Below are 22,306 nucleotides of genomic sequence, written 5' to 3' on the forward strand. Positions count from 1 at the left end.
TCTGAGCTTTATTTGCGATGCCCGTTTATTTTCAATCTTTTTTAAAGTTAACATTTTGGGGGATTTTGTTGCCGGAGAGCATATAACGTCATTCACTCTGCAATCGAGACATCCAAGTGCATATATGTCAGGTGACTTCAACCACGCGTCACTCTAAAAGACCCTGCCCACTTTCCATCAGTTTGTGAGCTGTACTACGAAAGAGGACAGAACGCTGGATCTATTCTATGCAAATGTCAAGAATGCATATAAACGCACAGCACTGCCCAAGCTGGGTGAATCTGACCACAACCTTGTGGCCTGGATTATGAAGTATGAACTGCCTCATCCTGTTCACCTCCTGTTCACCATCTACACTTCTGACTTCAACTTCAAGACTGGAACATGCCATCTCCAGAAGTTCTCAGACAACTCTTCCATTGTGGGCTGCATCACTGAGGACAATGATGCGGAGTACAGAGGTGTGGTGGAGAACTGCATCAGTTGGGCTGAACAAAATCACCTATTTCTGAGCATCAAGACCACCAAATGACTGAAAATATTTTATCAGCCTGTTGTAGCCAGCGTTCTGTTTTATGCAGTGATATGCTGGGGTGGGGGCATTTAAGGCCTGGGAGCTGAACAAGATCACAAAGAAGGCCAGTTCTGTTGTGGGCCTCAGAATGGAGGGGCTGCAGTCAGATCTCCATGCTGGCTAACGCCTCCCATCCACTCTATGATGACTTGTAGGACAGAGTAGGCTTTCCCTTCCAAAAATGTACACAGAACAGTATAGACTCTCCTTCCTGCCAACCACCATCAGACTATACAACACAAGAACTTTCTCTGCCAATGCTTATGGTCCTGTGGTCCTTGGTCTTGTTTTGATTATATCCATTTGTGTCCGATGTGTTTCGTCTGATTACGGTTTGTTTAATTTTACATTATGCTGCTGTAACTTATCAATTTCCTTGCAGGAATAATAAAGTATATCTCATCTCATGCTCAAAATAGAGATTGATTATGAAGAGTTTATTACGTTATCAATTTTTGCTCTACTGCGATGCCATGGTTTCAGCATAAATATCTTCATGCTGCATGTCTGGTACTTTAATTTTAGTTCAGTACAGCTTCAGTCGCAAAAACAGGGACATGATGTAATGGTATTTCCGTCCTCTGTAAATAAACTTGATGTGTACTAGCAGCAGATGTAGTATTAAGCCTGATTCATACTTTGTCTTAGCAAATGCAAGGTTTGGAAATTACATCAACCTCATCATAAATTTTTCAGAGAATGTCTCAATGTTTGTGCAAACAATGTGCAAAATAGACATGGGTTTAATTTTAAGCAGTTTTAATAAATAGGTGTAGTCAGAGTTGTTTCAGATTAATATAGTTGTTATATATATGAAACAAAAATATTTAGAGCTTTAAGGAATAAAATCAACATATGCAAGAAAATAAATGCATTATGATCCATGCTAGATAAAGAAATATTGTACTCAACACAGTCATATCTCATCCCTCAACATTCAAGAGGGTTTATATCCTCATGTTCATCAGGGTATGATATTTGTAAGTTTTGTGCTTGCTCTCATCTATCAGGAACAACCAGTCAGTACAGTCTCAAAAGGTATAGTTGTAACAAGTCACATTAGTGAATACAGTCTATTTCTGGTGGCATCCCTTTCTCTCAGGTCAATACTGATGGTTAAGTGTCGTTTAACAGCAGATTAAAAATCAATATTATATACTGTAGAAAGTGTCAAACTAGTGGCATGGAAAATCCTGCAGCAACATTGATAACAGGAACAATCCCTTTTCAATCTGAATTTGGCTAATGTTTGTTAAATTTCTCCTTTCTGACATCATCATTGGATATACTGTATATAATGCACTGTATTTAGCACAGATAAAACTGAACTACCGATATTTAAGGAGCAGGGTGGTAGTGTTGTCAAAACTTAGCACAAGCAAGTTCAATTGCAGCGTAGATTAAGCAGAATTTAAAAGTTCTCGCTAACAATATCAATGTGAACGCCAACCATTCTGTTGGATATTTGTGTGTAAGAGCTAAAATGTTACCCTCCACTAGTGAGAACGTACAAACCTGCTCAAACCCCAAGTAGCCTCATCTCTCTGTAAGAGCACGTTAAAACAATGTGAGAAGGCGTCGAAAAGGATTACTCATAAATCAGATGCTTCACCATCATAAATCCATGATGAATGCTACACAAACAAATTAAGAAGAAAAAAGAAATAAGAATTTGGTCACTTTACAAATAAAACACCTTGCCCTCCAATATGTACATTTTTGAATGTGCAATATCAGCTATTGGTATGTATGTACGTACATACATGCCATTCAACCTTTAAACCCTGGTGTAGTCACAGTTCAGGGCAGATTCTGCAAAAGAAGGCCATCCACACAGAGTGAAACAAACATAGTAAAGAGCATCTGGTCACATTGTTCAGTCCTACAACACAACCATCAAGGTATCTAAGAGAAATAGGAGGATCTGTTAGTCTCAGTAGCAGGTTTCTACATGGGCAGTAATAGGAATAGATGGCATGTTTAACAGTTATGGAGTCCTCTAGTAGCTGAAGCTCTGCACAGTGCCTGCACCATTCTCCCGCGACACGCACTGGCTCTCACAGCCACTCGCACACACGCCTGTGCACGCATACAAACTTTGTCTGCCCCTGTACTCATTTGTAACAGTTAGCCAGAACTCTGCTTAAAAACAGCCTATAGCCTTCAGCACGGCTGCACTGGTGTAGCTGGTGTGTCCTCCATCCATCAGAGAGCGCTGTAGAACAAAATGTAGGCAGCCGAAGACTTGACGGTGGAGGTGGAAATGTCTGAAACCTCGTGGTCGTCAAACTTGAACCAGCGCTTTGTGTTACCGTTCTTACAGTATGCAGTGTAGTGGCCGCCGTCCAATCCCCCGTAATGGTTCTGGTGGTGGAGAGGATGGTATGAGGTATGATGTCATGCTCGCACGACACAGTAATATGGAACACTCATGCATACGTTTTCTATAGGCATGTAACGATTCACTCAACTCACGATACGATTCGTATCACGATATGAGGTTCACGATACGATATTTTAAAAATATATATATTTTAAAGACAAATTACCGTTTATTTTATTTTATATAATTTATCTTCCCCCTGAGATTTTTTATTTAACTACATTGCAAAAGAAGTAGCATTACTTTTGACAGTGCCGAAACATAATTGCCTTCCTTGATGAGCATCAACGACCATCATCACCTGGGCACAGCTCCCACAGCTCTGCTCTACACTAGTGCACTACTACTGAAAGTGACTATCATTTCTCTCCAAAAGCACTCGAATATGATGGAATATGACTAAAGCTCACATTTCACATCATTTTCTTTTTATCGATTTTTTTACTTCAATGAATCGATTCATATCGTCGGGATTAATAATATAGATATATGATATATCGTTACATGCCTAGTTTTCTATCATATACACACCTATTCCAGTTGAAATGATTTTAACTGATTTAATCAAATTTCTTAGTAGTATTTAATGCTACAAAATTTAAAAAATATTGTACAGTGTAGAGATTTGTTTTTCCTCGACTAATGGCAACAAACGTGGTTTACTTACAGACACTCCATATAGACTGTATCGTTTGACGACCTGCTTGGGTCCAATGACGTACTGAGACAGGTCCAGACTGTCCAGAGGGAAGTCAACTGTGGTCTGCAGCTTCTGCTTCCACCGGCCTTCGTAGGAGAAGCTGCACAACAAGCAAAACAAATTCTCACTGTTACTTTACTCTCTGAGAGAGTAATAATGGACCCTATGAGGGTCCCCGTTTTGAGTCTCACATACACAACTTTAAGAGACTTAGTCAACATTCCTACTTATCCACTGACAAAAGTCGTGTGGCATTGCTGCCTATTTAAGAGACTTGTCAACATTCCTACTTATCCACTGACAAAAGTCGTGTGGCATTGCTGCCCATTTAAGCACATTGAGGCTAATACGGACCGTTTCAGGTGCACCAGGACAATAGGAGGGACCTTCCAGATCTCCAGTTTCTTGGTGGAGTCTCGGTGGGCCTTGCAGTGTCTGCAGAACACTTTGTTGTTGTCGGTCAGCTTCTCTTCCTTGGAGAAAAGTTTCAGACAGTCCTGCAAAATGACAGCAGCAGCATGCATGCAGTATGAGCTTCAAACATCACTTGGACCTATACCCAGATGCTCCTGTAGTAAAATATATGTATTATTTCTGTCATCGTGGGTCTTTAACTTCTGCCACTTTGTAAAATAAATAATATGGCTACCATATCAAACGGACCTGCAGTGAGCACTTGCTGGTGGAGGCCAGGGGCAGTGACAGGTACATGAAGGTCTCAAAGGTGCGTGACTTGCGGTGGCAGGTCAGACACTGCACAGTGGACTTAAACTGACCCTGGAACAGTGCTACAATGATTGACTCATTAAGCAGCTTGTGTTTGCTCCAGGCCAGGTCCGCAGCCTTTTGGTCATCCAGATGGTCATTCTCCTCCTCCTTGTACCGTTTCCTGTTGTCAGCCTGACACCAGATAGGGACATCATCAGTATTGGTACACACAAACCGCACCGCGAATGACCGCAGCTTAGCAAATCTCTTGGAAAAAGACATTTGGTTGAGAAGGGGGCATCTGCAAAGGAAAATCTATAGCCCAGACAGTTCACTACCCTGCTGACAGCAGGCCTGTCAGAGTTGGCCATCACCTGCTTTGCTCGCGCACTCACAAGCCTCAAGGCCTGCCTCGTTTGCAAGGCTAAATTCATAAAACCACTCAGTCAATGTCTATAGAAAAGGTTATCTATGTTTAATTATTTCCGGTCTGGGTGGTGAAACTGCCAGGGCTGTTATGAGCAGTAGAAATGTTCCTTTGTTCAGTGCTTAATATGACAGCTTTTCTTTAGTCTTTTTATTTATTTATTATTTTTAGCTTTGTTCACATGCAATTCAATCACATCCATTTCACTTTCTTATCAATTAGTCCGGACTTGGAAAAAACAGATCTAGGCCAGGCAATAAGAGGCCATTTTAAAAATGTATGATTAAGATTTTAGGCCAGAAACAGATCTGACAGCTCCACCAGTTAACCCCTGCATCCCTGTGTCTGTGTGATAATGAATGATTGAGAGAGAGAGACAAAAGAATAATGAGAAAACGTTCCGTTATCCTCGGTTCTTTCGGTGGATTAAAGTTAGTCTCGTGTACAGTCACCTCTCACGCGAGTATAAAGTAATACCGTTATGACAAAATATAACGAATGAAAACGGTCACTTATCAGGCAATACCAGATATTTTGCTGCCAAGGAGGGCATGTAATAGCTGGTAATTAACAACAAAGAAAGATAAAAATATGAATAAGTTTGACATCCACATTTGGTTCCATTTTAATCAACCACTTCCAAATTAGCATAAAGCCAGTACAGGAGAAGAGAAATCAGTAAAGACATATTTTGCGTCAACATGCACAATGGTTTAGACAGAGCATCAGGCTGGACAGATGCAAAATAAAACACGCCTGTACTATACTGTACTGAAGTGTACTGTTCAGTACTATACTGTACTGAACAGTTAAGCAACGTCCTTCAAAACGCACATCAGTATCCTCCCAGTTCTTTCTAAAGTAGCCTGTACTATAGAGCGACGCAGTCCGTCCCCCTTTCAGAACAACGAGTGGCCCAGGAAATGAATCCCAATGCATTTTTCCCATAGGCATTTCAAAACGTATTTATTTAAAGACCTTTTAAGCGTCGTACGAAGCCAACTCTTGTCGTGACAAATCATGACAACAAACACATTTTTCGGGCCAAACAAATAATTAGAAAGAAGAAAAAAAACGGCAGGTTACAACAGTTTTTTTGTTGTTTTTCTTCTTTGTAATTATTTGTTTGGTCCAAAATATTTTGTGTGTTTTTGTCACGACAAGAGTTGGCTTCGTACGACGCTTAAAAGGTCTTTAAATAAATACGTTTTGAAATGCCTTGAAAAATGCATTGGGATTAATTTACTGGGCCACTCGTTGTTCTGAAAGGGGGAGGGACTGCGACGCTCTATACCCTATAATCTGTGATCAGATTATTGGACATGCATTGTCAGTCAGAGCAGCAAAAAAATAATTTGCACAAGTTTCAATATTTTAAAACACTTGAATCATGGCTCAAGACAAATTGTAAATCAACTAATTGTTTTTGAGTGGTGCAACCACTCCAAGGAAGAGCAATGTCCGTGTTCACCTATGTGTTGGTTCACCTATTAACTTTATGTATTGCTTTTTTATTATCAACATTTCTTTCTTTAACATCTTCCTGCTCAGGGATGTAAATTTGTGTAAACGCAAAAACATTTTTGCTAATCAGATTTTAACCAATTTGTAGTTTGCTTGAAATGTGATTTCTAAAGAAAGACACTTAACACTGAAGCATGATTTATACTTAAAAAATCACACCAGTGTGAACCAAGTGGTGCAACTCCCATCTATTGGTTCTCTGTATCGTTCCAATTTGTATCATTCCAAATTCTTCTCTGTATCGTTTCAATTTCTTCATGTATCGTTTGCGTCCAGCAGGTGGCAGCCATGTCACATACTTCTCTCGTTCCAATTTCACGCATGCGCACACCTCTCATGCTCACAGACACAGGTACACAAACAGGCACACGGACATTGCAAGCTGGATGTAGAAGTGGTTTGCACCACTTAAAAATACACACAGCAACCTAAGCAAATAGGCTGACTGAATACACAACAGTGTGGACAGTCAGTTAGTCCTAAAGATCAGATTTGTGTGCAGTGTGAAAAGAAGCCTAGTGGGCACCTCACCTTGTTGAGGTCTTCATGGAGGCCATCCATCAGGAAGAGCAGCAGCTCCTGCGAGTCCTGCTGCTCGTAGCCTGAGAACTGGTCGTTTATCTTGCCTATGGTGATCTTGAAGTCCCGAGGGCTGATGCACTTATATAGACCCGACCACAGGGCCTTCATGAGCACGCCAAACTCTTCTGCCACCTCGCCCTTATGGCCCAAGATATTGGCCCTGGCAAACGGAGGGAAAGAGTTGTGACTGGTTATTCAGTGGCCTCATCACCCTGCCCTGAAATATGACCATCAAGGCCACTGTTGATTACAGCTGTCAATGTCAGAAAAGTCTACTTGACGATTAACTGTCACACAAATTATTGCGATTAACGATTGAATTGTGTTTTTGGCATTCAACATCATTTGGAATGAATTTCTGTTCGGCTTTTAGGGTTCGTAAACAAAATGTTCACAGGGCAGATATGACAAATAACTTTAAAGTTTAATATACAAAGAAATTACAGGACTTTGTAATAACTTTATAGTTCCAAAATGTTTAAAGGATAGTGGAAATATAATTGTTACAGATCTACTGGTGATGATCAGTCTGAGGAAGAGCTTTGAGCTTGAAACTTCAACAGCTTCTTTGTGGTGAAATAAAGCATCCGCCGCATTGGAGCCCTTAGTGTGCGACCGTCTATTCATTTGTCCTACTGGTGGTGATGCGTCTCACTGACCTGTTGATGTCCTCCTGGTAGAAGTTCTGGTTGAAGTAGTCGGCCATGGCACCAGTGCTGCACAGACACTGCAGAATGGAGTTCATGTAGCATGTGTTGCCCAGATTCCGTAGCCCTGTCATTGATGCACCCATACCTCCAAATATAGGGTTTAGGTTTCGGATTTTGGCTGCCGATGGCCGGGCAATCTCCAATTTAGCGGGTACTTTAACGATGGCAGGTCTGGTAATAAAATATGAGGAATAATATAAAAATAACCGATTAATAAATACAATACAAGGTACTGGAATTGAACGACAATCAAAATAATAGGGCTGGGCGATATGACTTTAATCACATTGTTTCAAGATTTTGCCTTTAACGTGATCTTACAAGCTCATGTTTTGCACACCACCATTGTACAACAAAGTACTGTATAATACAGGACTTAAGTGGTTAACATGGCTTAAAGCCCCAAATAATCCCAAGACTGATGTCCCCAGGACAGAACTAATCAATTCTAAACGCTCATTTTGAATTGTTTCGTGTTGATTCGTTGATATATAAGAGATATAAAACAATTACAAAATAAACTGCTTTTTGATTCATCAATTAACATGAGTCAAATTAAGTAATTTATCGGTCCAAATTTTCTGTTTGGATGGATTTTCGTTTAATTGCCCAACCCTAACATGTTAACAAGGCATTTACTGCCTTACTTGGTTTCTCGGTTGATGGTAGGTATGGTAGCTGTGGTGGGGATGGTTGTCTTCTTCAGTGCCTCGTCCCTCAGATCTTGGCTGATATCGGGGGACGAGTAGGACCGTTTCAGTTTGGACTGCTCGTGGTTGGTGTCCAACTCAGTCGGCCGTGGCTGCTTTTGCTTGGCTGTGGGTGGCGTGGAGGGGGGTGTCTGGGGAACACTGACCTCAGGAGGGTAGAGATGGACGCGGTTGGTCGGGGAGTGGTAGTAGCGGTATGTCCCCGTCACCGTGTCCAAGAACTGGCATCGGCAGGTTGGAGGAGGACAGCGGATGGAAGGAAAGTGTTGGTTAAGAACGATCAGATGCTTAAATGTTTCTCAATGTCTCCATTTTTGTATCATTTTTAATCCTTTAAAACCATATAATATGACATTACATTATGTCATTGGTTCTCAAAGTGAGGTCCGGGGACCCCCAGGGGTCCTTGGGGTGGTCCAATCATTTTAACCACTTTATCCATTTATATGTTGGCAGATCTACAAGCTTGTACATCTGCCATTAAAAAACAGTCAGTGACTTGAAAAGTTTTGAGATCATGAGTTGAACACATGATCAAATGTTTTTCAGGTTTATCTCATACCTTCATCCAACCATCAGGCAGACCTGGAACACTTCTTCCCATTTCTTCACTCCGGGCTCTGGTTAAGGGTTCTCTCTGTAGAACACACATGGACACACTTAAGTTACATTGTCAACTATAATATGTGGCAAGCTTTATAAAACTTATACAAGCTCAATACTTATGTGGTATTTATATTGCATGAAAGCTATCTGCAAAGTTACTAATACATTTTAAGGGCGTCTACGATTACATGATACAAGATACATGCACTTTAGGTTCATATGCATTGCACCACATCACTCATCCGACATTCAGTCAAACACTGCAAAAGGCAATAATGCTTGTTTCTTTGTTCCTTGCTAAACTTAGTCGATGCTCAATTATTTCCACTTCATCAGCATGCTTTATCTCAAGGAGAAATTGGCTAATATAAAGCATTGGGGGGCATGCCTTCATCAACACTATCGGTTGAGTGTTGATATACCTTGGGTCTCTCATAGTCATCTGGTGCTCTATCTTTAAAAATCCTTGCCTTTTGGGTTCCGCTCTTTACTTCACTATCAGGCTTCATGGGAGCCTGAGGTCAGGGACAAAACACAGCTTAAAACCATTTTGATTTTTAAAAGGATTTGTCAAATGAATCGTCACGGACATGGAATGGATGAAAAACGCAGTGTGACATGGTTTGGCTTGTAATTGTATTAATGTTGAACATTTTCACAATGCCCCACATCTAGAACTACATATTTCACTTTCCATAAGCCACTTCGATATCAATTTCACACAGGAAGATATCTGATCCCAGATGTGGGTTCACCACATCTCTCAGAAGATTTTGCATATTGACGTGGTCATTAAAAAAAAAAAAAATGCAAATTTTGCATATTGACGTGGCCATTTTACTTTTACATTACGACGAGTATAACATAACAAGAGAAAAATCAAGACTCGACCACCGAGAGAAAACATTGAAGCGAAATGGACATGGTGGCCGAAAGTGGTATTGCACTATGGCCGTGAGCATAGCGTGAACATGCGCTATGCTCCATATGTGAACGCTATGTTCCATACTTGAACGTGCGGTATGCTATGAACGGCCCAATACCAATCCCAGAATGCACTCTGTTACAACCCGGAAGAACGCCTCATGCGCTGGGTGAGCAACTGAATATGGTCAATGAAAGCAATGGTGAAGTGAAACCTGTATTGAAACGGTGGTAAGTAGCTGACCTTAATTTCACTGACAATGTTGTTGGGAGTAGGCGAGTCCAGTGATGCACTTTTGATAGGTGTATCCGATTTCTGCTCTTTCACTCTTCTTTCCTTCTCTTCGAACGCGTTCTCCTTCTCCTCTTCCTCCTCAGCCTTCTGCCGCTCTAGCCTCTTCCTCTCGAGGTGCTTCTGGTCTTCCTCTTCGTTCTTTGCCTTGTTGCTTTTCGACTCCTCCTTCTGGAGCCGTTCCTTTGCGTCCCTCTCTCTCCTCTCCTCTTCAGCACGGTGCTCCTGTGTCCGTTTCTCCTGCTCCTGCCTGGCCTTCTCCATCACACCAGCGGCCTCAGCATGGATCTGACTCTGCTGCTCCTCGGTCAGGGAGGAGCTAAACGTTGGTTTGACCGAACGGTCAGGTATGACTGGGACATTCTGGTCCTTGACCGATCCATTTTGGCTTGGTTTAGTGTCATCCAACACCCGCACCGAGGGCTTCTTTGTACGGTCAATCTGAGAAGAGGATACCGATAAGATGACATGGGCAGGAAACGGCAGATTCAATCCCGCAACGGACTTACAAGAACTTCCTACTAAAAGTGTGTGTCAAGGTGTACCAGATCATCAGGCATAGTTACCTGTGGGATGGCCTTGGTTGTGATGACTGACAAGCTGGGTGTACCATTTGCAGAAACTTTGACAGACGGGTCTGGTCGGGAGTTTGCAGCAATTGCTGTGGGAGAATCAATGGTGTCTGGCAGACTGTCTGTTCCCTTGGCTGTTTCAAGGAACGGCTGTTCTGTTGCAGCAACTCCATTCACCTGCAGCGGAGCTGGAGGGGCCTGGGGCTCAGGTTCAGGCTCTGGCTGTAGTACAATCTGAGGCTTCGGCTCCTCAAGGGATGGGTAACTGAAGTTTACTGCTCCATAAAAAGAGGAAATAGTGGTTAACACTCAGTCTAATCATTTGCATCACAGAAAGACAATTTCTATCTTTTGCAATTCTTGTCATAGTTTAATTCAGTGTAACAACAAATAAACCCACTTAATTCAAGTGTATTAAAAAGAACAGCGAAGCCATGTCAGTTTCTGAACACCAGAAACTTTCTCGAACATCAAAACCGCTACCGCTGCTAAATCTATAGTCAGCCGTTAAGGGTTAAGGCAGAAGTCAGAAAGACCTGTAAATACAAGCTACTGCTGCGTGCTGCAATGATGGCTGTGGTACTCACACTGAGGGAGTGTGCTGACCACGCTCTGTCTAGGAGGGCGGACTTTAGAGTTGGTGGAGTACATAGGGTAGAACAGCAGCCAGTTCTCATATCCTCCCTCAAGTACCATGGGCTCACTGCGAATGATGGTGATGCTGTCCCACTGAGGAGGCGAGCAGGCAAACAAGTTAGCTCAGAGGAAAAACTATTCAAGAGGGGGTTTCTTGATTTTCTTCAAAGATCCTGTTGCCTTTTTTTTTAATCTAGATCTAACACTAACACACAGCACTAACACATTCACATGCAGGCAAAAGGCTAGGCAGTCACAGTGACACAAACACTTATAACACAATAACAAAAGTTATTATGTTTCTCCCTGACAAGTTACCTTATAGAGGGCATCTTTGAGGCTCTGTAAGGTGGTTCCAAGTCTCAGATCAGAGACGGAGCTGAACCAGTCCAGTAGGACAATGTAGTCCACAAAGCCTCGTCTCCTCCACGTCTCTTTGGATACTTCTGGAAGCTTGGCCTCAATCTGGTTCACAGTAATTCTGACAAACAAATGAATTACCATACAATTTTAACATACACTTAAACCAGAGGAGTTCATGTCTATAGTGGCAAATGTTAAGTAATCCAAAATGTGTTCCAACATATTTACATTGTTATCGCATCGAGTTTAGAGTTCATTTAACCCATTTTGGGCGGGAACCCCGTTTGGTGTTAGCATTACGTTATGCTTTAGCTATTGAAAAATAGCAGATCTACAAGCTCATAGGAGCTACGAGCTTGTAGTTCTGCTATTTTTGAAAAATCGAAGAACGACTGACATAGAAACATAGCTTTTTCAGAAAACTGTCAGGATGTAGAAGACATTTTTAGAATCTGATCTCAGGTCAAAATGGGTTCAAAATAACAAAATCTAAGTGGCGTCATCTACAGGAGGCCCAACATGTCACGCTACAAAAATCAAATCAAAGAACTGTTCTATGGAAAGTAGTCTACTCTTACCCTGGGCTGATGGCCTCTTCAGGTACGCTGATGCAGGTCTGGGCTGGGATCTGAATGTGGGATTCCTCAAAGTCATTTATGCTACGGGCATCCATGACAATAACTGTAATGGTCTGGTCCTTCATCATGTGGAAGAGGTTTTCAGCTGTAATCCCTCCTGCAGGCACTGGCAATAGAGGATTGGAATGATCACATCAATATATAATATCAGATACTGTATGTATGGTTCGTATGTAACCATTAATGTGCTGAAAATGGATGCTTAAGAACAATTGGCTTTGTATTTTTTGAGTGGTGCATCGTACTTGTTTGTGTGTGTGTGTGTCTGTCTCCTCGTACTTGTTTGTGTGTGTGTCTGTCTGTGTGACCCATCTTGCAATGGGTCTGGTCCACAAGATTCGATACACCACCAAGATACCCATGTACCTGTCTAAATACTTCCTTAATGTAAACGAAGTCCACACCCACAACACCAGAGGGAGTACAACAAACCATGTACAACCCAGATTCGGCACAAACAAGGGACTAAATTCTTTTCGCTCCTATGCCACCAAAATGTGGAACGCCCTACCAACAGTCATTAAGACATGTGAATCCCTTGACTCCTTCAAAACCGCTCTCAAAGGGCACCTACGGATGGCTGCAATTCGAAACTGGCCTCTGTAAAATCTGAATCCCCCCCACCCCCCCACCCCATTTCCCTCACTGTATATTGTATATTGTATATTTTCCCAGTGCTTGTATATTTTCCCTTTTTTGCTTCCCATATGATGAATTCCTGTTCTTTAGCTACATAGAAATGTCTATTTGTATGTCTCTAAATGGTTGTATGTCTTTAAATGTTTTGATGAATTGAACAATGTGGACCCTGTTGTAAACAAGTGTAATGCTTAATTGGGTCGTCCACTCACAGTTGACAGTCTTTGTATTGAGTTTGTGCTTAAAATGTACTGTAAATTCTACAAACTGTTAATAAATATTTCAATCAATCAAAAAAGCATGAGTATGTGACTTAATAATAGCAGTAGGGGGCGCCAGAAACAGTGAGAGGGGTAGTGACTCTAATGAGAGAGAGTGAGAGAGAGAGAGAGAGAGAGAGAGAGAGAGAGAGAGAGAGAGAGAGAGAGAGAGAGGGGGGGGGGGGGGAATTGCACCACTCAGTTCACACGTGTGTGATTTTTTACTATGGCAATCGTTACCTTTTGAAGGTGCAATCTTCTTCATCTCCTTCAGCTCTCCTTTTACCTACACATACAAACATTTAATATAAAATGCATTCGTTTTCAATTAAAATCATGCTTTTTTCCCTTTTGTACAATACTGCAAATGATGGGAGCTTGTACAAAAACAATATTTCACCAACTTTTTACAACTGTAAATCTGTGATGTCATTCACATTGAAGTTTCACACTATTCATTTTCATGATGCCACCTTTCAGTCGGAAATGTCTGTTAGTGTTCAAAAGCCAGCAAGGTATATGTGAAGTAAGGCCAGCAGACCGCACCAAAGCAATTATTTGAGTCGCAACTCGCAAATTATGGTTGCAAGTACAGTAGTTGTATTGGTGCGCTCTGGCCTTACAGTGGTAAAAAGAGTAGATATAAATGAATTAGCCTAAATTAATAGGCCTAGTTAAAATAAATTTTGTTAAATAAATGTATAGGCTGTATATGTAATAGAGCGACCAAACATGAGAAAGGGAGAACGAAAGAAAAGGACAGTGAAATAACGTTTTAAAGCGAGTGCTGCAACTGAGTGGTTAACTTCATACAACTCAAACAGCATGCTCTATATGGAAAAACAGCCTTTATGTCACGTGGCTTCTGTGACCGAGGTCTGCTAAGTCGTCAGTCCATATTATATCTGTATTTTGCATAGGCTATCATTACAGGTACAAAATCTACCATCAACAGCTGTCAAACAGTATCAAATAGCATAGTGCAAGTGTAACACTAGCCGCTGACACGGTTGTGCACACCTGATTCCGCAATGCCAGCATGCTATGAAAAAGCAAACACAGAGGTAGCTTTAATGATGGCTCCTCTTCACGCCATTAGACGCGCAATAAACCGTAATATTACCATTGCTTCTTCATAAAGAATTTAAGATCTTTACTTTCCAAGTTTCCTAAACCACCATTGCACAACATTTTACATATGATTAATTCCAAGCCTTCAATTCACCAATCATAAGAAAGCAAAACTGAAGCATCAATTACATTTTGCTGAGTTTGATAAAAATGTCTAATCTTACTTATCGGTAAGACTTCATGTTAATATTCAGCTATGCACAAATGCCCTACATACATTCTGTTCCATAGACATACACAGCAGAACGTCCAGTGCATTCTATCTGTCTTCATACTCGGATACAATCACGATCAAGAGATTTATTATTGCGCCTCTGTACCTTTTTGTTTGGTGAGGCTTTGGGAGATGCTCGCCCGTGATCTTTCTCTGTCATTTCTTCCTTTTTCTTCCTTTCCTCTTGTCTCTCCCTCTCCTCCAGCTTTTTTCTAACCTCCACCTCCTCATACCTTTTCCCAATCGGGTAGAAAAGGACAGATCAGTTGTCAATCCTAAAACTATCAGACTATATAACAATTAATTATGGATGCAGTATACCAGACCTATGTTCTGGATTTGTAATGTGTATAATATTCATAGTTGTAAAACCAGAGCTTCTAACCTGAGTTTAAGGCTTTCTGAGAGTTTCTCAGCCTCCTCAATGGCTTTCTTAAAGCTGGTTGGACCCAGCATAGACATGAAATACTCCTTTTCCATTGAAAAACAGATAAATCAGAAATATATGAATCACTAAAACATGGCATACCAAACACACTCCTACAGGCTCCGTCACGTTTAGATAAAACACAATACAAATAAATATGGCGAATAAGTTACTTAAAGGTTCTATTTAAATTGATAATGTTGTTAAGTAAGGGATACATTTTCATGTTTATGAATGACCACAATACCTGTTGTTGCTTGAAATCTGGTCTCTTATGGATGAGATCATATACAGTTAGATATTTCATGTACAGAACATACGCCCTCTCCTCGTCTCTGTCCAATCGACACTCCTCCGCCGCCTTAAAGATTTTGCAGGCACTCTGGACATAGCTGTGACATAGCAAACAATAAGAGGCCATTATCACACATTATTTAATTTTGGTGGCATATTATTTTTCCACTCCAAGTTTTGTGTATGTAAAGCAAAGAGCCTGCATAAGAATAAACATACCTTCTGGTATTGATCTTGTCTGGCTTGACTTCAGCCTTTTTGTTGAGTTCTCCCAGAGAACTAGACAGGTACAGCTCTTTGGCCCCAGTCGATACTGCAGGCATCTTCACAAGTCGCGTTCAGGCAAAGCTCACAGGCAGGAGGTACTCTGATGCTGTTCACATGCTCTTACCATCTCTGAAAACCACAGTAACCATTACGACATGCAAATCCCAGGGATGTAAATAGGTTTTCAATGTAATGAGTCCTGGGATGCAGGGATGGTCATTTAGATGAGTCCCACTTCAACGACGTTAAGGAGTCATATTTTGCCATTTTTACAAATTGCAGCATTTAACTCCCATTTCATTTTATATGGTTATAATGTAATTGTGGTTATAACCATATTAAAAGCTAGCAAAATAAACTAGAATAAAAAACAGTTTAGTAGTGCACCCCGTGGATGCAGAGGTCGTTGTTTTATTGTGTCCCTCAACTATAAACTGCATTTTGTGATGCAAAATGTTGTTATATAATTATGTTAATCTCTGAAATCCCTTGACTCCTTCAAAACCTCTCAAAATCTGAATCCCCCTACCCCTTTTCCCCCTCACTGTATAGGTTTTCCTTTTTTACCTCCTTTATGATGATGATTTCCAGTTTTTTTTCCGCTATATAGAACTGTATATTTGTATGTCTCTAAAAATGTTATGATGAATTGAACTTTTGAGCTTTATTGGTCGTCCACTCAGTTAACAGTTTTTTGTATCGAGTTGTGCTTGAAATGTACTGTGATTCTGCAAACTGTTAATAAATACTTCAATCAATCAAATCAATCAAAACAAAACATAAACAAACCTGAGTTGCAACCTGTTGAAAACATGCATGTCATATCTTGTTTATATTCACTCAGACATAGCCGTATGGTTCACACGAGCGTCATGGCTTAACTTCCGCCTGTTTTACACGCGATCGATACATTTACATTGTAAACGTGTACATAAACATTCAGATTCCAAATATCAAGTACTCGCCACATGTGCCACGGGGGTTAGAAATTCGCTGGTACAGCGATTAGCATTGCTGCATCCCGCGTTGTTTAATAAAAAGCATTTTTATCCGAGCAGTTGGCACTCGGTGTGTTCGATATAGGCACGCTGACCGCCCTGCCAATACAGACTAATAGGCGAGTGCGCTCCCGGTGTGCAACTGTGATTTCCCAAACGAACCCCGTTTGAGAAAAGTAGCCGGGGCGCTCGGATAAAAATGCTTTTTATTAAACAACGCGGGATGCAGCAATGCTAATCGCTGTACGAGCGAATTTCTAACACCCGTGGCACATGTGGCGAGGACTTTATTTGAAATCGGAATGTTTATGTACACGTTTGGACAGTAAATGTAGCGATTGCGTAAAACAGGCTGCATTTGCGCCATGACTGTCATGATGACAGTCATGTTTCAGGGCTACAATAATAAAACCCGAACTCGACAAACGCAGACAGCTAACGTGCGACGTTTGTTTCCGTAGAAATCTAATTTGGATTTCGGACTATATTATCCTAGACAACTCGAACACTGACTTGAAATCATAACTTGTCGCCTCTCGTTATTGTAAATAACTGGATTTCATTGCCGTTAGCATGCTAACGCGTTTTGCTAACACTGGCTAGTAGTAGGAAGGCTACCGAGATTATGTCAACATTGTTGTCAGAATCTCGGTAGCTACTACTATGGTGCAATGTCGACTCACAATAACGATCAATGCACACGTTGTCGTCAACCCAGTCATCAGTTTAACGTTAGCCAGCATGAGCAACCAAATAGGTGCGTTTAGTTGGTTACGGTCAGTTAGGCTCCATGCTTTTGCTATCCTGCTATAAGCTAAATTAGCTTTTGTTGTTGTTGTTACATCATATGTAGCTTCTGTCACAATGTCAAATAACACATGCAAAGCAAATAGTTTATACCAATCAAGATTGACTAGCTGTTTCGCTAGTTAACCTGAATTAAACGGATTACATCCTTACACTTGTTTACCTACTTTTTTTTGGACAGCTGACTCCTGATTCTTCCAAGACTTCCTGGAACAAAAAAGACAAGGATGGGACAATGATGTCATCACCCTGCCTTCTTCTTCTCTCGGCTTAAATGGCGGGTTGATAACAATACAAGTGCATACCGCCACCTACTGTATGAAGTATTCTATTCCCTTCCATTCTATCCCAGACCCTGAGGCCGGAGAATGTAGCCTGGCTAATAAACCAGACCGATGTGTGATATTAGTCTGGCTTATTAGCCAGGCTACTGAGAATGCCATGTAAGTACTGTCAAAATCTTCCCCAGCAGTGACTATACATCCATGAATCTCTTAGAAGCTTCCAGCACCATCTTGATCCTTTCTGACTTTTGTAATCCACTGCACAATGACCTTTGCAAATGAAAGCCAAGAATTGTTTCTTGTCCATGCAAATGTTTGTATCAGTTACATACATTTGACATACTTTTCTCTCTGTCTCTTGCTGTAGTTCCCTCCCATTGCTGTTATTCCTCTCCACTCTTTTAACCACTTAGGTAAGTGTTATTTTTGAGTGGTGCAACCACTCCAAAGAACAGCAATGTCCGTGTTAACCTATGTATGTGACTCTTAGAGTATATATATGTGACTACCGGTATGTATGTGACTGTTACTATGAGTCCCAGTAGGGGCGCTGTTGTGCCAGAGAGAGAGAGATAGTGCTGCACTGTTGCCTGCTAATGGCACTATATTATTTTTATATAGTTTGCATTTGCAGTTTGTAGTTAGCAACTCCAATACAGGTGTGCATTTTCAGAAGCCATATTTGTCTGTCACTGAAAAAAATAAAAAACTATAATAAAACTCATTTTTAGACATTGTTGCAAGCTTTGTGTGGACCCACCTGCACAATGGAAATGTCACAGCCTGAAAAAGAGTTTGCAATACACAGTAATTGTTATTACAGTGTAAGAGTATTCAGGCTTAATGTTATCGGTGCTCGGAAACCCAACCCAAAATGCGGAAAATAACTAGGCTACTAGATTTAATCTTTTCGACCCCCCCCCCCCCCTCTATCTCAAGTGTGGTTTAGCCGAGCCTGCACATTAGATTAGACTACACAACAATGTTAATGGATTATCATCCATCTGCAATGATCTGATCTGTTGGATAAACTACAAGTAGTAGGCTGTGTATAGGGGGTAAGAGCTCCAGCTCACCTGGAACTGCACGAGGTCCATGTGTCCGCTAGTACCAACAGAAAAGACATCTAGAACATCAAAAATGACATTGTCATGTAAATGTTCATGCCACATTTTAAAATCAGGGTTTAGATTGATACCAGGGTGGCTTTTGAATAGGTTGGGAATGCTGTTAGGTCAGTCACAGATCTACTTACTAACACCCTTATCAAAGGCACAGTGCTTTGAAACACTAGAAATAAACGTATACAAATATATAAAAACTGTTTCAGAACAGCACACAGCACAGTGCCAGTATAGCTTCCATTATGCTATGCATTTAGAAGGAATTTCCAAACAGGAACACTGTGGTTCACCATTTTGTTTCTACATCTGTAAGTAGGCCACATGGATGGCGGTTTATCTATAAGGTGTTGTTGCGCTTCTGCCACTACATCCCCCTTTTTGCCAATATAACTTTATGTCGCAGGTGACCACGTTTATCTTCTTGGGGACTATGTCAATATAATTGAATGATGCATGTGACCGCCAGTTAATCAGTTCTTTGTTGTCCAATCCGCTTGTAAAGTTAACCAGTTTCTCCTTTGGCCCATGACCAACCGTTATCCTTTTATACCTTCCACTAAGAGTTTTGTTCAAATTGGTGATAACAGACGAAAACATGACATTCTTGGCAACGGTAATAAAGATATTACAGACTATAGACAAAAGTCTGACTTTACTGGAAATGCACTGCAGTAGGCATAAAAGGCTGTAAACTGACATTAACATTTTTTCTATGATATGAGATAAGAAGATGTGTGTGCATTACATGCACCTGTTGACAAGACATGCATTATAGCTCAGTCAGTGAGCAACAAACAATCACAGTAAAAACGACATTGTTCATTAATCAAAATAGTAGACATATGCCACACTGGTCTAATGTTATCACCCAGGACACTGTATGTTAAGGCACTAGTTGTTGCAACTTTGTGCCATATAGCTTCACCACTTATTCTTCATTGGACCTTCTATTCTCCAAAGCACTGGCTTGAGCCGAATATATGACGCACTCTAGCTGGCACTAAGTGGCTGTAATGAGTATCCTCAGGGTACCGCATCCATATATGAATGGAAAGTTTGTGCTTTATTTCCAAATTAAAGAATCCCACTGACTGTATGCACCAGATTTAGATTATCACATCTGCAGAGTTTATTTCACTATCTGCACTGCAGTGATAATGGAAGAACTAGGACCTTATATAGCCATATTAGCATATACTACTTCAGTCATCTCCAGCACGGAGGTTCGTTTCTCAGTGAATTTGTCTTCTATGAAGGTTAAACAACACATTTAGCCACCATGTCCCTTGTGAAAATGTGGGCTAAATCTGTGAGAGATCTGAATCCAATACGGCTACTGTCAGTTATGTTGGTAATGATCTTTTCAATGGTTTGGTCTACCGTGCTGCTCAGTAGGCTATGTTATGGGACTTGTTTTCGGTAGAGAAATTCATCATTTATGTTGTTTTGTTGATTTTATCTATTTTAAAATGTGAAATCAATTTCTGAGGGGTTTAAAGTCTGCTTTCCAGGCACCGCTGGTTTGGACTGAATTCTTGATATGGCTTTCTTCCCCCGGGAACGGTGCATGGCCACCTCATGGTCGATGCAGAGTGCTTTCATGTCAGCCAACACTGTTGTCTGACAGGTCTCCAACATATGGCTTTTCAAATTATGTCACAAGGCAGCCAAGTCTATGGACTTTTAATGTTTGTTTAGAACACCTTTAAAAAACAAGTGGCAGCCAAGGTCAAACAATATAAATTACATCTTGTGACATTTTGTTTTACACAATAAAACACTACATTCATGTTTAGTCCAATAATTAAATGGCAGAGGTTGTACAAATTTTGATTATTTTGTTTCTCACCTGATAAAAAAACTACCCTAATCTGCTCATTGCTAAAAACCCTAAATTTGCCTTAATCCTAGATTGCCCTATTGATAACCTATTATAAGGCAATATTTTCTAAATTTCATTATACTTTAAGTATCATGTGACATGTCAAACTAGGGTTTTTTATGATTCTGAATCCATTCCAAGAATTCGTTTTGCACAAAAAACACTCCTTGGGCTAAAAACGTCAATAGCAAATGTGATGAGGTCAGCACATTTTGGGGACATTTGGGTAGTGGCTATGGCCAAATTTAGTCCAAGGAGTGTTTTTCATGTTAAATTTTCAGTGTGAACTGACAATCAAGTACTATATCATATCATATCACTGTGATTTTGAGCTATGGGAAAGTGGAAGCAGAACTGGGACAGAGAGGTGTTATGTGTGCATGGCATGCGTGTGTTTTGGGGAGCGGAATGCTGAAGAACTGTGTACTGTATGTGGCTTTAACATTTTAAAACCTAAATGACAGATTAGTTAGTCACTCACTGTTTGTATTTACTGTTAAACTGCTTAGCTGAGAAGCAGTGATTGGGGGGACTATGGGCTTGTGACTGGGGGGGTATATGGGCTATTTAGTTTGGTTTACATAGAAGTCAGTCAATTGGTTTTGTGGGGAGAGGGGGGAGGCTAAGCCTCCACCAGAGGGGGCTAAAGCCCCCCCTGTCCCTGCCACAGAAAGAACAGAGGAAAGTGAAGGCAAGTAAGCATGTGAGGTAGTCCAGGAAGAGCAGATGAAGAGGTACGCAGAATGGGATTAGATAGTGGTAAGGCGACAAGCCACTCATAGTGTAGACATGACCCAGTGAAAGGTGTGCATGATATAAAGACCCTGATAAAGTGACAGTTTGGCCTATATTTAGTCGAGCCAGTTCTCTCAGCCTATCATAGCACTTGTAAATGTTTACAGTACACAGCTTTTGTTGCTACCAGCTGAACATGCCAGCATGCAGGGTTTAATCAGGAACTTATCAACAGACAACAGCACATAATAGCTGACCTTATTTCTCTGAGCAGTGGGAACCAAAAACTATTGTTTATTATGTGACATAGCTAATCAAGTCTGACCTCTGTTCTACAACCTGACACTTCCCCTAAGCTGTGAGGATGAGACGCATTGAATAGACTTCGGCCTTCGGCCAGTCTCAATTCTACTGTAGTTCCACGTGTCATTGGCTCCCTTGCAATGTTGTCACCTGTGCGATGTTGCACATGGAGAGTAGGGTGTACATGCGGGTGTTTGTATTAACTTTTGATCCCAAAATAAATGCATTACAAATGGCCTTCGAAGTGTTTCAAAGCTCCATGTAGTAGCAGGATAAGCCATTCAATGCACCAACAGGCTGGCAATGAATTTGTTTTCAAACATCTTTGCATTATTATTATTATTATTATTATTGTCTTTAAAAAAAAATTATACATATTTATTATTATTATTATAATTATTTGTTTGCATACTTCTATTAGTCTTCTATTATGTCTATGTATATTTGTATGTGCCTTTTATTTCATATGGTGCAAGGTACCGGGGTTGTGGTTCTTTCAGAGCGGGAACTCTGGGGGGAAGGGAGGGAAAAAAGGGGAAAAAAATGTTCGAAAAATGTTGTATAATATTTTCGTGTGAACATTAATAAAAAA

At 40.8% G+C, this 22,306-nt stretch overlaps 1 protein-coding gene across 1 annotated transcript; it reads right to left on the reverse strand.

Annotated features, from left to right (window-relative positions):
• Window positions 1–1,297: 1,297 nt before the first annotated feature.
• Window positions 1,298–17,607, reverse strand: usp8 (ubiquitin specific peptidase 8). Its single transcript, XM_083759147.1, has 20 exons — window positions 17,553–17,607; window positions 15,534–15,708; window positions 15,268–15,412; window positions 14,979–15,064; window positions 14,700–14,826; window positions 13,489–13,534; window positions 12,290–12,455; window positions 11,667–11,829; window positions 11,300–11,441; window positions 10,707–10,987; window positions 10,093–10,581; window positions 9,347–9,439; window positions 8,881–8,955; window positions 8,256–8,539; window positions 7,558–7,779; window positions 6,848–7,058; window positions 4,321–4,557; window positions 4,012–4,154; window positions 3,625–3,757; window positions 1,298–2,938 (listed from the first exon to the last, which is right to left on the reverse strand). Exons 2-20 carry the CDS (start codon window positions 15,635–15,637, stop codon window positions 2,780–2,782), a joined length of 3,306 nt encoding a protein of 1,101 aa, XP_083615273.1. The 5' UTR covers window positions 15,638–15,708; window positions 17,553–17,607; the 3' UTR covers window positions 1,298–2,779.
• Window positions 17,608–22,306: the final 4,699 nt, after the last annotated feature.

Source organism: Protomyctophum parallelum (genome assembly GCF_964188405.1).
Source record: "Protomyctophum parallelum genome assembly, chromosome: 2".
NCBI lineage: Eukaryota > Metazoa > Chordata > Actinopteri > Myctophiformes > Myctophidae > Protomyctophum > Protomyctophum parallelum.

Bases quoted from the DNA above. Each gene is read 5' to 3' on its own strand.
- usp8 (XM_083759147.1), bottom strand. From the start codon at position 15,637: ATGCCTGCAGTATCGACTGGGGCCAAAGAGCTGTACCTGTCTAGTTCT. The intron at 7,059-7,557 runs GTCAGTGAGACG...TCCGTTTGCCAG, and splicing joins TACCAGGAGGACATCAACAG to GGCCAATATCTTGGGCCATA. The intron at 2,939-3,624 runs GTAAGTAAACCA...CTCCACCACCAG, and splicing joins ACAGTCTATATGGAGTGTCT to AACCATTACGGGGGATTGGA.